This window comes from Barbus barbus (assembly GCF_936440315.1).
Source record: "Barbus barbus genome assembly, chromosome: 32".
NCBI classification, from domain to species: domain Eukaryota; kingdom Metazoa; phylum Chordata; class Actinopteri; order Cypriniformes; family Cyprinidae; genus Barbus; species Barbus barbus.
The window spans coordinates 3,130,387-3,146,783 of NC_136760.1; the positions used below are offsets into that span (position 1 = coordinate 3,130,387).

The 16,397-nt window shown below is 36.5% G+C and overlaps 1 protein-coding gene across 2 annotated transcripts in view; it reads left to right on the forward strand.

Moving 5' to 3' along the window:
* LOC306852432 (integrin alpha-X-like) overlaps positions 1–14,883 on the forward strand; it is a 30,749-nt gene extending 15,866 nt beyond the window's left edge. For both annotated transcript variants that reach the window (XM_079389235.1, XM_079389234.1), the window contains 15 exons: positions 5,241–5,377; positions 6,080–6,231; positions 6,415–6,546; positions 8,580–8,653; positions 9,139–9,280; positions 10,048–10,146; positions 10,222–10,301; positions 10,436–10,522; positions 11,024–11,102; positions 11,214–11,309; positions 11,397–11,477; positions 11,596–11,706; positions 11,811–11,924; positions 12,161–12,271; positions 12,370–14,883. In XM_079389235.1, the coding sequence (XP_079245361.1) occupies positions 5,241–5,377; positions 6,080–6,231; positions 6,415–6,546; positions 8,580–8,653; positions 9,139–9,280; positions 10,048–10,146; positions 10,222–10,301; positions 10,436–10,522; positions 11,024–11,102; positions 11,214–11,309; positions 11,397–11,477; positions 11,596–11,706; positions 11,811–11,924; positions 12,161–12,271; positions 12,370–12,450 (1,576 nt within the window). In that variant the 3' untranslated portion in view covers positions 12,451–14,883. The remainder of the gene's footprint in view (positions 1–5,240; positions 5,378–6,079; positions 6,232–6,414; positions 6,547–8,579; positions 8,654–9,138; positions 9,281–10,047; positions 10,147–10,221; positions 10,302–10,435; positions 10,523–11,023; positions 11,103–11,213; positions 11,310–11,396; positions 11,478–11,595; positions 11,707–11,810; positions 11,925–12,160; positions 12,272–12,369) is intronic.
* Positions 14,884–16,397: the final 1,514 nt, after the last annotated feature.

Genomic DNA, 16,397 nt, shown 5'->3' on the forward strand with positions numbered 1-16,397 from the left:
CTGCACGACTATTGGTTCATGCGGTGTGTTAAAACGAACCAATGGGTTGGCAGAGGAGTTGCACGAGCCTATGGCGACGAAGCCGGCCAGAATGGGTGGCCGTTTCGCCATAGGATCCTCAGGTTACTTCGATTGAAGCGACGACGTGCATATATACGTGTTATAAGTCGTGCAGCTACCTAGCGAGAGGTGGAGTATCTTTGTTTATTCATGAAGATTATAAATTTAAAATTAGGGATGATCTTGCCTTAAATTCAGATAGAATTAATGTGGAACATTTATTTGTTGAGCTCTCAATTAGTCATGGAGGAAGAAATATTATTGTTGGTGTTATTTACCAAGCACCTGATTCCAATATTCAATATTTTAATGATACTTTTGCCAACTTACTTGATTTGATAAACATCGAGCATAAATATTGTTATATTTTGGGTGGTTTTAACATAAATCTCCTAAAAAAGAAATTTGATATCCCTACAGCAGATTTCCTAAATATTCTTTACTCTAGTTATTATTTTCCTCTTATTCATAAACCTACAAGAGTTAAAGAGAATTCAGCAACTTAAATTGATAACATTTTAACAAATTCTCTAAGTCAGGGAAATACATCTGGTGTGTTATGTTCAGACTTGTCTGATCATTTTCCTATATTTCACTCTTCTGAAATTAGGGTTAACAGGGTTAAACTATCAAAAGAAATTCAGCAAAAGAGAATTATGAGTAAGTTAAATATTTCTAAATTTAAGGATCTGATTTATAGTACTTCTTGGGATGATCTATATAAGGAATATGATGCTGATAGAGCATATCAACAATTTATGATGGTTATTAGTTCTAGTTTTAATAAATGTTTTCCAGTCAGTAGTTCTGCAAAGAAATTCAGTCAGGACCTTAATAAGTCTTGGTTTACAGTTAGTTTACGGAAAATGTTGAAGACAAAGAACAAACTCTATAGAAAATATATTTTAAATCCCATCCCTCTCAACTATGGTGTTTATAAATCTTACAGAAATAAATATAACCATTCTATTAGATCAGCAAAAAAGACATACTTCGGTGAAAAATTTAAGAAATGTTCAAATGATATTAAATCCATATGGAAAGTAATAAATCAGTTGCTGCAAAGAGAAAAGACCAACTCGGAATTACCTTCAGACTTTGTGGATGGCAAAAATTATTTTAATGATCCATTTGACAGCTCAATGTTAATGTTGGTCATAAATTAGCTAATAATATGGTGTACCCCTGGGCTATATATCAGGAAACTTTCCTATTATCTCTATTTTTAAGCCACCTGAAATTCAGGAAAGAAGTTAAATTATTGATTAATTAAAATGATCTTCAGCTGGTCATGATAATATTTCTGTATTTCTTGTCAAACAGGTGAAATGGTCAATATTGCAGCCACTTGTTCACATTTTTTCTCTTTCTTTGAAAACAGGCATTGTACCAGTGGATTTAAAAATAGCTAAAATTATGCCTCCGTTTAAAGCAGATGATCCACAATGTTTTAATATCTATAGAACTATATCTATTTTGCCATGTTTCTCAAAAAGTTTAGAAAAAATAGTATATAAGCGGATTCTTTCTCACTTGGACTCAAATTCTATTCTTTATAAGCATCAATATGGATTCAGAAAAAAACACTCTACTTATATGGCTTTGCTTCACCTGATTGACAAGGTGACCCTTGCACTGGAAAATCAAGAATTTGCTTGTAGCATTTTTTTAGACTTGTCAAAAGCTTTTGATACAGTTAATCATTACATTTTATTGGATAAATTGTATAAATATGGTTTTCATAATTTTACATATAAATGGTTGATTAATTATATTTTTAATAGAAGACAGTTTGTTGGTTATAAGGGTTGCTATTCTAGCAAAGCAAGTCTACTCTGTGGGGTTCCTCAGGGGTCCATACTTGGACCATTACTATTTCTTATTTATATAAATGACCTGTCAAATGTTTCAAATATTCTTACTCCAGTAATGTTTGCTGATGATACAACCTTAGTTCTCGCTCACTCAAATTTTAATTAATTGATTAATAATGCAAATAATGGTTTACTTGCTTATGTAAATTGGTTTAATTTAAACAAATGATCGTTAAATATAATAAAATCAAGTTTTATCATTTTTAGTGGTAAAAAAAATATACCCAAAGGATTTATCAAAAATTATTATGGAGTCTATTGAGGTGCCTCAAGTGTCAATTACAAAAATTTTGGGAGTATTTACTGATGAGACTTTGAGTTGGAAAGAACAAGCTGATTACGTGAGCAGAAAAATACATAAATCAACTGGTATAATAAGGAGGTTTAGGCATCTTGTTACTACAGAGTGTCTTCTTATGCTTTATTATAGTTTAATTTATCCGTATCTTTCATATTGTAATATTATTTGGGAGAGTACTTTTCCTACTACTCTTCGAAGAATTTTTTTTCTTCAGAAGCATTTTGTTAGGATTGCAACCCAATCAAACAAATATACTTCATCCGCTTCTTTATTTCATAAACTTCAGGTTCTTACCGTTTATGATATTAATATTCTTCAAATATGTGTTTTTATGTATAAGATATATTCAAGTGAGGGTTACATTCCAGAGCGATTTAAAATGTATTTTAAAGTAAATTCACAGATTCATTGTTATTTAACTCGTCAACTTTCAAGTTCTCACTTGTAGAGGTCAATACTTGATAAGATTTAGGGGTGTTAAATTATGGAATGATTTATCTCATCTAGCAAAAAAATTTTCCTCTTTAATATGTTATAAAAGAAGAATAAAAGGTAATTTAAATGCTGCTTTGTAATAATTTATCTCGTATATTATGTACCATAGATGGTAGATAGTATAGTTTTTTTTTTCGTTTTTTTTCGACATACTGTATGTTGTAATTAATTTGTATCTATATATTTGTTATTGTAATCTAGCTCTTCATTTAGTTTCATGAGTTTATTTGTTTTTCATTGTTTAGTTGGAGGCTCTAAATAAGCCCTTTGGGTTTTCTGCCTCTTCCTGCACAGTATATGGATTGTATTATATATTTTTTGTTTGTTTGTTTATCGTGTTTTTATTGTATATATTTACCCTTGTGCAAAATAAACTAAACTAAACATAGGATCCTCAGGTTACTTCGATTGAAGCGACGACTGAGTCGTGCAGCTACCTAGCACGGTAAAGTACGCAGTACTCGTTCTATATCTCAGGGAACCGAGGTTACGACAGTAACCGAGTACGTTCCCTATCGATACTCCACTCGTACTGCATCTTGATAAAGACGCTTATGGGAACTCAATTCAATCACACCATGCTATGGTAGAGGAACGACTACATAATATACCTCCTCAAGCAGTAATTGCCCATAGGGAGGCACAATAGAATACTCCAAGGCAAAAACAGGCTAAACTAAACAGGCTGCCGAGGGGCTTGACAGCGTCCCGGCAGGAACCACTCGTCCAGACAGCTGCGAGAGGGCTCCTCTGGTGGAGACCACTCCAAACCCAGCCCTTCAACCGCTTTTGAGAGGACAGAGTAGTTTAGCGTCTATCCTGGCTTTGGCGGCTCTGGGCACGGGCGCAGGCAGGGGGTCGGGGTCAGTAACTGAGCCCGACAGCTCCCATGCGTCCGAAGCTGCCAATGACATGATGTCATCGGCCAGCTCTTCGTCACTTCCACCAAACGAGACCAGATTGCTCGCGCTAGCAGAGGGATGCTGGTCAGGTTTGGAAAAAAAGGACGGGAGAAACCTCTCTGTGTGGCGAGAGCGAGGCACGCAGGATCTGAGCCGACGTGAGCTCACTCTCATCCGGGCGCTGAGATCCTCTGCCCCGCTGTTTTTTCCTCAGAGGTCCCTGGGAGGAAGAAAACAGGAGGGCGCGAGGGGCGGAGTCGCTTTCTGAAAAGAAAGCTATCTGCGAGTGCAGAGAGGCGAGACTGAAGTTCTCACAATGAGAACAATCAGAACCAGCGAGCGCAGCTTCTGCGTGGGATTTCCCCTAGCAGGAAACGCACTCGCTGTGGCCGTCATCGGCATGCAGAGGAGACCTGGATGAGCCGCAATAACGGTGCGGCATTTGTAACAACGCCGGCTCTATTAGAAAGAAAGTAGATCGCCAGATGGCGGCAGCGAATGGGACCGGAACTGCTGCGATGCTGGCGCGGAGAAGGCGAATCAGCCGAGCAGGTCTAGTCGCTGGTCCAGTTGCAAGGCGTGTCAACGGCGAGTAAGGCCTCTGGGATCAGCGAAGGCGACGTCGCCGTCGCTGAAGGAGAGGAAATCTGAGGATCCTATGCAGTGTTGCCAACTTCTTTCGATGGAAAGTAGCTAAAGCCAGTTTGAAAAGTCGCTAAATGTCGCTAGATGATGTCATGTACTAATTAGCATATTCATGACATCATCGCGTCATATTGCCTTTTACATTTGTTTGTCTCTCTATGCTCATACTGTATTTAAATGCAGCCAAATTCTCAATAAAACAGTTTTCCTTTATATATTTTACTGTTTATGTTGTCAGTCAACGGCATAAATAAGAAATAGTGACTGAAACGCAGCCCTTTAAGAATACACCAGCTCTCGCTTCCAAGTTAGTCTGCACAAAAATTTGATAATTTATAATTGAGCCGTCGTCTGATGAAATCAAATAATACACACAATACAAGACAAAGACAATTCCTGTGCTGTGATTTCGGCTATATTTGCATGTAAAATTAGAGAAGCAACATAGTAGCTATTTTATCTGAACGCGCTGCTCCTCTCAGCCGCTCACTGAACAGAGAAAGAGGTACTGACCTCGCGCCGTTGCGGCAGTACCAGCGATCTCCAGAGACTCGCTAAGGTTTGTCAAAGAAGTTACTAGATTTGTCGCTAGTCGCTTTTTTGGAAAAAAGTCGGTAGGGGGGTCTGAAAAGTCGCTAAATCTAGCGACAAAGTCGCTAAGTTGGCAACACTGATCCTATGGCGAAACGGCCGCTTATATAGCCGGATGGCTTCGCCCATTCTGGCAGGATTCGTCTCCATAGGCTCGTGCAGCTCCTCTACCGACCCATTGGTTCGTTTTTAATACACCGCACGAACCAATAGTCGTGCAGTTTCACTGTGTGATTGAATAAGGCTTCAGTTCAGGAGAAAAAGGCTTTTTCCCATAAGCGTCTTTTTCAAGACACAGTACGAGTGGAGTATCGACAAGGAACTACCAATTCTGTCATGATCATTAATATGTGTTATATGTGAATCATTCAGGTCCAGACCCATCATGCATTTGGAAACCAGAGTAATTTACAACCCATCCAAAATACCAACCGGTGAAACCGAGCAGTCACTGAAAAACACCATGAGAGTGTGCTTCACCATGAGACCGTACAGACACAGCATAACAGGTTTATCCAAAATTAGAAATATTCTTTGATGTTGTGAAGTGTGTAAAGTCAATGTGCAGATAGTTTCTCCTGTGTCAGTTTAAACTGCAGGGACAATTATAAATTTACTCTCTGTGGTGTCCCAAAATATTTACATGATAATCCCAACTCAGCAGCATTGGCTCAACCAATGATGTGAATTTGGGGGCCGGACTATCGGTTGGGCCAACCAATGGCATAAGGGGGCGTGTTCAGGAACCCTGTCTGAAAAACTGACTTTTGTTGATGATGAACTAGTGGCGTAGACTTTAAACACAAGTTTTATTTAATCTGAGGGAATTCATTTAAGTAGACAAAATGATCAGAGTCAGAGACAGATATGAATAAAATTTCGGGGTCAATATTTTTTATTTATTTATTTGTAAAGAAATGAATAAATAAAAACATTAAATTACATAATAAAATGCACTTTATTTTTATTTTTAATTGCAATATGTCACACTATTACTGTTTACAGTAATGATTGCAAACATGGTACTGTATTTATATAATAAATATGTTCAAAATATTATCTGACATAAACAGTACTTCATTTTTAAAATTTTAATATTTAAAAATTTGAAAATATTTAAAACAAATAAAATGTCCTCTGTGTATTACTCTGGCTGATTTTTTTTTTTTTTTTTTGTTAATATATATGACTGTTTTATGTTTATTATCTAGACTTAACAGCAAATATTAATTACACCATAATTCTGGATGCCAAGCGACAGAAATATCGAGCATATTTCTCGCCCAAAAACCGCTTCAACAATTACATGATGAACATTAGGTTTGATAAAGAAACTTGCCAAAATCATCCTTTCCTTATAGAGGTAAGTCGGAAACATTTTTTCATACTTTCAAATATCAGAGTCTGTTATTCTGGCTGTATGAAATAATGTTTATGAATGGGAATAATAAAGTGTTGTACTTTACAATAAGATGCAACAATGTGCCAATACAAACTGAAAATCATGATTTTATGATACATGAATATCTTATATGTATCCCATCAGGCCTTCTCAGACGATGCTCTGAACCCTGTGTCCAATCAATTAACATTCACTTTTGAGGGTCTGCCATCTGCCTCATTGCAAAACATAAGGCCAATACTGCTGCCAGGGATAAAGACCACCACAGACCACAATGTAAGAGAAGACATACCAATTTCAATTTAATTGCAATGTCACATATCTTTCAGATGTAATGTTAAAGGGATAGCTCACTACTATTGGATGTCACCTGTATGACTTTCTTTCTTTCTTTTAGTAGATAAGTAGATATTTCGAAAAATGTCTATGCTTGCCCTTACAATGAAACTCTATGGGGTTGAGTGTTATTTTGGACCTTATTGACTTTTATTGGATGAGCTGAAACATTCTTCAAATTAGTGTCTTTTAGTTTCTACAGAAAGAAAGAAAGAAAGAAAGAAAGAAAGAAAGAAAGAAAGAAAGAAAGAAAGAAAGAAAGAAAGAAAGAAAGAAAGAAAGAAAGAGAAAAAGAAAAAAATTCATACAGAAAATCATTTGGAATGAAACAATAGTAATGATGACAGAATTTTACGTTTTGGGTGAACTATCCAACTCAAAACACATGGTATTATTTTAATTTAATTCATATTTTTGACATAGAGTGCTGCTTGAAAGTTTGTGAAACCTTTTCAGTTTTCTATATTTCTGCATAAATATGACCCAAAACATCAGATTTTCGCACAAGTCCTGAAAGTAGACAAAGAGAAGCCAATCAAACAAATGAGACAAAAACATTTTCTTAATCATATATTTATTGAGATGATTTCAAATGGACCATTAATACATATCTGTGCATTGCAAAAGTATGGGAATCTTTGTTTTAGTATCTGGTCTGGTGTGACTGCTAATCAGTCCTGCATAACCGCTTGCAGGAGTTTTAGCCCATTCCTCAGTACAGAACCATTTCAACTGTGTCATGTTGGTGGGTTTCCTCCTACTAACTGCTTGCTTCAGATCCTTCCACAACATTTCAGTTGGATTATGGTCTTTGACTCGGCCGTTCCAAAACATGAACTTTGTTTTTCTTTAACAATTCTTTGGTAAAATGTTTTGTGTGCTTGGGGTCATTGACTTGCTGCATGGTCCGTTTTCCCTTGAGATTCAGTTCTCAGTCAGATATCCTGACATTTTCTATCAGAATTTGCTGATATAATTCCGAATTCATTGCTCCATCAATGATTGCAAGCTGCTCCGGCCTAGATGCAGCAAAACAGTCCCAAACCATGATACTACCACCATCATGTTTCATAGATGAGATAAGTTTCTTATGCTGGAATGCAATGTGTTCTTTTCTCCAAACGTAAGGCTTCTCATTTAAAACAAAAAAGTTCTATTTTGATCTGATCTATCCACAAAACCTTTCTTCAGTAGCCCTCTGGCTCGTCCATGTGATCTTTAGCAAGCTGCAGACAGGCAACGATTGTTCTTTTTGGAAAGCAGCGGCTTTCTTTTTGCAACTCTGTCATGCCCATCATGGTTGTTCAGTGTTCTCCTGATGGTGGACTCGTGAACATTAACATTAGCCCTTTAGTTACTTAGAATTTACCATGAGTTCCTTTGCAACCTCGTGGACTATTACACGTCTTGATTTTGGAGTGATCTTTGTTGGTAGGCGACTCCTGGGGAGGGTAACAGTGGTCTTGACTTTCCTCCATTTGTAGACAATTTGTCTGTTGACTTCTTTGTGAAGTCCAAACTCTTTAGAGGTGGTTTTCTAAACGTTTCCAGCCTGATGAGCAACTGCAGCTGTTTTTCTGTGGTCCTCAGAGATCTCCTTTTTTTTTTTTTTGCCATGATCAGGGCAGGAAAAGACGCTTGGTAGTCCTTCCAGTGAATTAAAACACCTCTGAACAGATGGACTCTCCGTTCACCTTCAAATTAACAGCTAATACACATATGTAACACTGGATCATTTTTCTCAATAAATAAATGAAAAAGAAAATATGTTTTGTCTCCTTTGTTTTATTGGGTCCTCTTTGAAAATCTGATGATGTTTTGGGTTATGTTTATGCAGAAATGGAAAACTGTAAAGGGTTCACAATTTTTTAAGTCTAATCATATTAACTATATATCTAGTGTAATATGTGATTTCGTTTTTTTATGATTTAAGAATGTTTTTTTTTTTCCATTTTAATGTCTTCATTCCACAGCTGGACTTTGAGTTAAATTGTGGACATGATGACATTTGTGTGGATGACCTCAGGATGGATTTCAATTTCTCTGGGTGAGCAAATATTTACATTTAGTTATTCTGTATTATATTAAAAGGGTTAGGCAATATTCTAAACCAAAGGCAATATTCCAGGGTAAGAATCAATGTAACAGTGTGCTCTATACACTAACAACACCAGACTATGAACTGAGGGAACTGAAGGTCTCAAATACACAGGGAAACAAACTCAGTACAAAACAGGTGTTCTCTAATTAATGAATACCCATGACAACTGATGATAAACTGGGACATAGGAACAAGGAAACATGAAACAAAGGAAACAGCCTCATACTATTTCCTTTACAAAGGTTTTGCAAGCATGCACAAACTTTCTTGCAAAACACAAGAGATTTGAAAAGAACGCAAAAGCATTTTCCATTCAATCTTATTATTATTATTTTACAATCATTTGGGGGATCCATACAACAATGTAAAATTATAGAATCAACCTTGTTTCATTCCAAGTGATTTTCTTCTCTTTTGTTTCTGTGATCCAGATCTACAAATATAGAGGTTGGCATCATGCAGGAGATCGATGTGACAGTGTTTGTAGAAAACAGAGGAGAAAACTCACACAACACACTCTTCACCCTCAGCTACCCCTTTGGACTTTCCTACAGGAGAATCAAATCTAAACAGGTAAAACTTACATCATCTTAATAAAGACACCAGAAACGATATCTATAAAGATAAATCCTATCCAATAAAGTTCTATCATGAAACTCTAGATGGCACAGTCTGATAGGTCAAACTCACTCTGACATAATGATGTCATTACCGCATTGCACAGTTGATTGGTTCTGCCAATGCTTAACCTTCAAATACTTGGTTAGTGCTTGCTGTAGCAGCGCACTTCAGAAATCCTCCACCTTCCCCAGCTCCACCTGTATAGATCTGCTACGGCATGATTCATGTATGCTATGTATGGGGGTTATTTTATATATGTTAAATGTGCAGCAGCAGTATTTCTTACATGCCAAGACCAAACACATTATCATTGTCATGTACATTACCATGCCAATCCCTCCGAGAGTTGTCATGATAGAAATATAACAATAACTAATTAACGTCCATTTCACAAAACACCACTAAACACCATTTCATAATGACGCTATGTTTATTTTAAATGTGCACTGTAGTCTGCTGATCTTTAAAGTTGGGTGGATTCTGATTGGCTGTCCATGTTTTTATCGTTCATCAGCTGGAAAAAAATATTCTGAAATTGATTCTAACTATATTGTTCCTCGTTATGTCGTTACCATTATAGTTTTGGTGTGGACTTATTGTCTCTATTGTCATTGGGTCATAATATATCATGATAGTTATCATCCTTGGTTTGAATAGCAATTAGGATGACAATTATTGTTACTGAATGATTGTTTATGCATTATTTTCTGTTTGAGCAGGGCAGAGTGGAGTGTGTATCTCTTGACAGTGAGCAAAAAGGTTCATTTGGAGAGACCTCCTGCCACATCAGCAAACCCATCCTTAAAGGAAACTCTCAGGTGAGGTCACTTTTAAAATGGTTCTGTGCATTTTTCATTTTTAGCACTCCTCATTTTCTCTGCGTCCTCTTCTAGGCTGTGTTCCATATTACATACAGCATCAGTAAAGAAAGCACCTTTGATCAAAAGGTCCAATTTACTGCTAGAATCAACAGGTATGACACATTTGATAGATATCAGCTTCATCTGCATTGTTCCACCGTGAGCTGTTGAGTAGCCGTTCACATACTGTATGAGAAACTGATAAGTGGAAATACTACTACTAACCAAAACCCTCTATCACTTACAGTGCGAATGACCAACACTCTCAAACCAGTGAATTAGTCAGAGAGAAAAGCATTGGTGTCAAATATGCCATCAATATTGCCTTAATAAGGTTAGTGCTCTATTCCTCTATAACAGACGTTAGCACCCAGATTTGGCAATGGGTGTTACGTTTCCACTTAATGTTCAAAGTTAAATCTGGGATTTTAAAGCAAAACCAATTGAAATTTGATGTTTAATTTAGTTAGGGTTATATTTTGTTTGACAAGTAGTGTGTGCGTGTGTGTACCCGGTATTCACCACATTATGGGGACCAAATGCCCCAACAAGGATAGTAATACCAGTACATTTTGACCTTGTGGGGACATTTTTGAGGTCCCCATGGGGAAACAAGCTTTTTTTGGAAATCTAAAAATGCTGAAAATTTCCTGTGAGGGGTAGGTTTAGGTGTTGGGCAAAAGAAAATATAGTTTTTACAGTATAAAAACCCTTATACCTATGGAATATCCCCATAAAACGTGGAAACAACATGCATGTGTGTGTATGTATAAAATATTACAATATAAATATTACAAAATATTAAATAACTGACACATTTTCCCTTTTAAATAAGGCATGAAGATTCAACCCTCCACATTAATTTTACTGCACAGAAATTTGATACTGATAAACCAGTCAAACAGATTCTAAAGGTACTGAAATGAAATTCACACGTCCATGAACACAAAATTTAATTAAATAAAGAGTATCTCATCCAGAACTAGAGTTCAATGTCTCTTCATGGCAATAACTGTCTCTTTCAGGTTGAAAATGACTTGAGAGAACTAAGTTTCAAAGTTTTCATCAAAGTACCAATGATGTTGGGAGATAAATCTATCTGGACTAATAAAAACATACAGGTAAGCATTAATGTGTTAGAAAAAGCCCATATTGATTCACATTCATCAAAATCAAAACAACCAAGCACCTAGTGTATGTGCGTTTAGATTCCTGGCTGTGTGAAACAGAGGGATGAGCAGCCTGTCATAACTGATTTTGTCGAAGTAATTAAAAAGGATCGTGTGGTGGTGAGTGATTTCATTTCATTCCCTAATCTAACATAAACAAGTCCATAAAATATTATGTTTTATCTTCTCTGCGCATTGACCCGATTTCTCTGTCTCTCTGGATGTGTGTGTGTGTCAGAACTGCTCTGTGGCGGCCTGTGCCAAGTTCAGATGTGATGAGACTCTCATAAAGAATGAAAGGAAATTTTATAATATAACTGGCAATGTGAGCTCTGGATGGATTGAGCAGGTTTATGACATTTAAAGCATATCACAAATTCATGTCACAAAACAGACCATATATTCATATTTTTTGTGTCATCATTTCTTAATGTCATGATCTGTCTCTCTTAGACTGGACTCAGAGCTGCTGTTTTTCAGCTGGTCAGTTCAGTATCTCTGGATTATGACAAGAGCAAATATGTTTTCTTTTCCTCTGATTCTCAACAAACTGCATCGTCTGTTCAGGTACAAGTTTTTTTTTTTACAAATTAGAAATGTTTCAAATAAAATTAGGAAAATAATAAAATTGAAACCTAAAAATATATGAATATAACATGCCATGCAATGTAAATGTCCATATGCTAAATTTTAGATTTTCCAATCCATGTATATCTTTGCAACCACAATGTAAACCATATATATTTATATGTTATGGAGGATTGTCAGAGTATTGTATTAATGCACAGTATGCGTGTATGCAGATTGATACTCAAGTGGAGGTGTATGAGGAGGTGAATCTGACGAAAGAGATCGCTGGAGGTGTAATAGGAGGACTGCTACTACTGGCTCTCATCACAGTGGCCCTATATAAGGTGTGTATACTGAATGTTCAGTTTCAAACCTTTAATTTTCAGTCTACAAAACTTGAGTTTCTTTTTTCGGTGTTGTAATGCATGTTTTTTTCTTTCAGGCTGGTTTCTTCAAAAGCCAGTACAAGCAGCTTCTAGAGAATGCAGAACAAAGCCCCGAAGAGGGGCCAACCACAAACTAGGTTAACAAAATTAACCAACCCTTTTATATAAACCACAATAGTGCTGTATTGAAAATTCATGCAAGTGAAACTACTTTCCAGGACCAACTTTATTAATGAGGTTTATTATATGCATATAAATATTATTGATATACTGCTTGCATGATAATCATAAGCTCTCCATTAACAAACTCTGTAATATCTTTATTAAATAAAAGGGCCTCCTGCACATTTAAAAGTAGCCTACTGATGCTTTACATGGAGGAAAAACAATCGCATCATGCTTATCATGTGACACACAGCAGCAATGATAACGCTGGTGTAAGCTTATGTTTTATTTTATTTATTTTTTCCTTTTTATTTGAATGATTCCCAAACGTGTTAACTATATCATGAAATATCTCGATTTTCAAATGTGTAAGTAAATGCATTTTGCACCTTTAGATCGTGTTAGTTGATCTATAACTATGCATTAGACCCATCTTTTTACTTAAGTACCAGAAATGGGACTCGAGCCATAAAATATTTTTAATGCAACTGACTTTTGTCAGAATGCTGCTACAACCCCTGCCACTGGGAGTCTTAAAACTGCCGCCACCAGACGTTGGATGGCTAGACATTATACAGCTAGACTGAGTTGTGCGTGAACTTTTGCCGTAGGGCCCAGGAAAGATTTGCATACAGCAAAGGTAATCATTAGGGCCAAGTGATTTTATTTTTTGACAGCTGTCTCGTCACACGTGCTTATACCAAAGATACAAAATAAACAAAGATAAATCAACAAAATAAACTGTACAAATCATAAAAATAAAACATGCCGAGCGCAGCAAAACAAAACCTGAACACTACCCAGATAGCACACGTACGTCTGCAAGATGTCTGTTAAAGATCTTTTGATCTGGAAAGCATCTGCTGTCTACAAATGTCTGACAGATGTCTTTCAGATGTCAGTTTTACATACATTCTAAATCATAAACATCTTAAAGACATCTAATAGACGTCTGTTTGACATCTAAAAGGAAACGTCCTATAGACGTATTGCAGATGAGCAAACACCCTAAAAAATACGTCTTGCAGATGTAAATACAGACATCAAATAGATGTCTCTGAGATGTACGTGTGCTATCAGGGTAGCTTCGAGGTACAACCCGACACGGCCGTCTCACATCAGACATCGACATAGCTTCAGTATTTGGCTTCACAAACAATAGCCTACGGCTGCCCGTGGCCCGACTCACCCTTCACACAGACACCCTTGCATATATATTCAACCCTCCCGCCAAACATCAGCAGGGGTTGCTTAACACCCATGACAGAAAATACACATTTAACACAACTTCAGCATTCACACATACACATACAACTGATAATCCTGATCACGAATATCACAGTTAATCAAACATAAACAATACACACTTAGAATGAGACAATATCAAAACGTTCAAATGAGTCCCCGTGCCCATAAATGGAATAACCATTAATTAACAAAGGAATTCCGAATATCACATCATCAGAACGCTCCTCTCCTGAATTCAGGACCACACCGGCAATTAATATTTTTTTTTACGCAAATTAATCGTTTGATAAGGTTTGACCCCAACTTTTTGCCGTCATCGCAACGCGGAAGGAAATCATTGCCTGCGTCCCAATGTGCACGCTATGCATCCTAAATTCTATGTGATATTAGTCATTTTCAATGCTATTTAGGGCAGATAGGGTGGATAGTATGCACATTGGGATGCAGGGATTGTGTGATTATAAGGTGCCCGGCTCGACAAAATTGGGCTATTTTTAAAATACAGTCGTGGGAAAAATTACAGAGCCGTGGGTTGCGGTTTTTTGGGCTACTTTTATAATGTACTTTTGTAATGGCCCAAAGTGTAGCCTATATATACACATGTGTTTGCAAAAGGAAGTTATTACAAACACTCGATGGTGGTTTAAAGTGAGTTCTGAGTAAAAGTGTACTATTAATCTCATAAATTGTCTTATGTAGCATGATGCTAATGTTAGCTCTTTAATGCACCTGCAGAACAGGTCCAATTCTTCTTCATAATGCATTTTTTCATAATACTTCATGTAAGGTCGCAAGAAAATGTTTTGTTGAATTTATTTAGAAATACTTTTGATAATAGTTGGGTAAATGTGTACTGGGATTGAAGCGATGTGGATTGGTAAATGTTTTGTTGTCAGTATAAAGGCTGATAATGGCTGAATTAAAACAAAAGAATAATAAGGATTATGTCTCATACCTTGTGGAGATGTGAAAGGTTCTGTTTCCTTAGTCATGGATTCCTTTATTTCAACACATTTACAGATAAATCGTAGCATTTTAAATGTGAGAGTAATCGTGATTAATCACAGTCCAGGACTGTGATTAACGCAATTACATTTTTTAATCGATTGACAGCACTAATATGTACATAACATTAATCTTATAAATTTATGCATTTGAAATGTTGCAGTGTAAGTGTATTTATGGCACCTCAGCTTCATCAATCAGTCTGTGTAAATACATTTAATGCCACTTCAGATGCTACTTCTTCCTCAGCAGTGGAAAGATGGAGTTTGTTAATACTAATTTCATTTGAATGGTAACAACTCTACAGTTTCTTATTATGCTAACTGAATTAATTGAAACAAAGTAAGAATTTGATGTGAAAGATGACACGTGTAATAAAGATAGGGGAAAAAAATGACTATTTATAAACATAGTGGGAAATTACATGTTTTGTTACATACAGTAACTCATTTTAAGTTAACTATTTCTTCCTCTTTCCAGTCACAGAGCACTTTATTTTGAGGGTTGTTTAAGTGAGAGAAAATCTGTAACTTGTAATACAGTCCTATTTCCATAAGTATATGCAAATAGGACTGTAACCCAACCCAGGTGTTCAGTGGTGAAATAACCCCTTGACCCAGCATGAACAACCCAACTGTGTGTTTACAGTACCTCAAATAACCCAGAATTATGACCCAGCACAATTAACCCAACAATGTGTTTACAGAAATAACCCAGTGTAAGCTCAACAGAATCGTGTGGTTGGTTATAATGCTCAGAGTTGTCTGACTCCATCAGAGCGCAAACACCGATTTGAATTGTGCCACACTGAACATTCTTATGACAATATGGTGTCATATTATCAAATCTAAAAACTATTATGTGGCAATTATTTTGTATTTTGAAAGCTGCATTTAAAATCCACTTAGCTCAAAAAATCTGAGGGGGCACTTAACACCTCTGATTACAACAGGGAATTTTACATTGTGTAATTTCAGTGCACTTGGCAAACAAAAGAGCAAAAATAATGAGTAGTTTATGACCAATGAGTTTTGCTTGACTGGATTGGATGGAGAGAGAAAAATCATGTATAAAGGCTCCAGTTTTCACACTTTTAACAACTACTAGAACATCTAATCCTGCAAACACCAGGGCTGCGTTCAGCCCCGAAAAAACGGTGCAAAACGTTTTTTAAACGGAAATGGTGGTGCGTTGAACACCCTGTTCTGTTGCAAATATGGCATCTGAGAAGGCCATTCTTTGTGTTTTTTGAAGAATTTTCATAGCCTGATGAAATCGGTATAAATATGTATTTAATACTGCAAAACACGCTCGACAAACATGTCTCCTAATATCTTCAATTGTTGCATATACCTTTTGTGACCCATTGCACGAGCTGCCGCGTGGTTTATATACATGTTGCTGCTGATTGGGCTGACATTTTTGAGATAACGTTTTCTCTTGTTTGGTTGGTGTGTCACACCGTTTCCAGGAAACATGTCATTCAACCCAGAAACCGTAGCAAAACGTTGTGAGCTTGTACGCACCCCAGGAAATGTGGAACTATTTGAAATGAGAAGTGAAAGCAGTGCATGTCAGCGAATTCACTCAAAACACAGACTATGTGCATTGTGCTGATGAGGATGTTTAAACAAATAAATGCAATTATTGTGGAATTAATATGCAT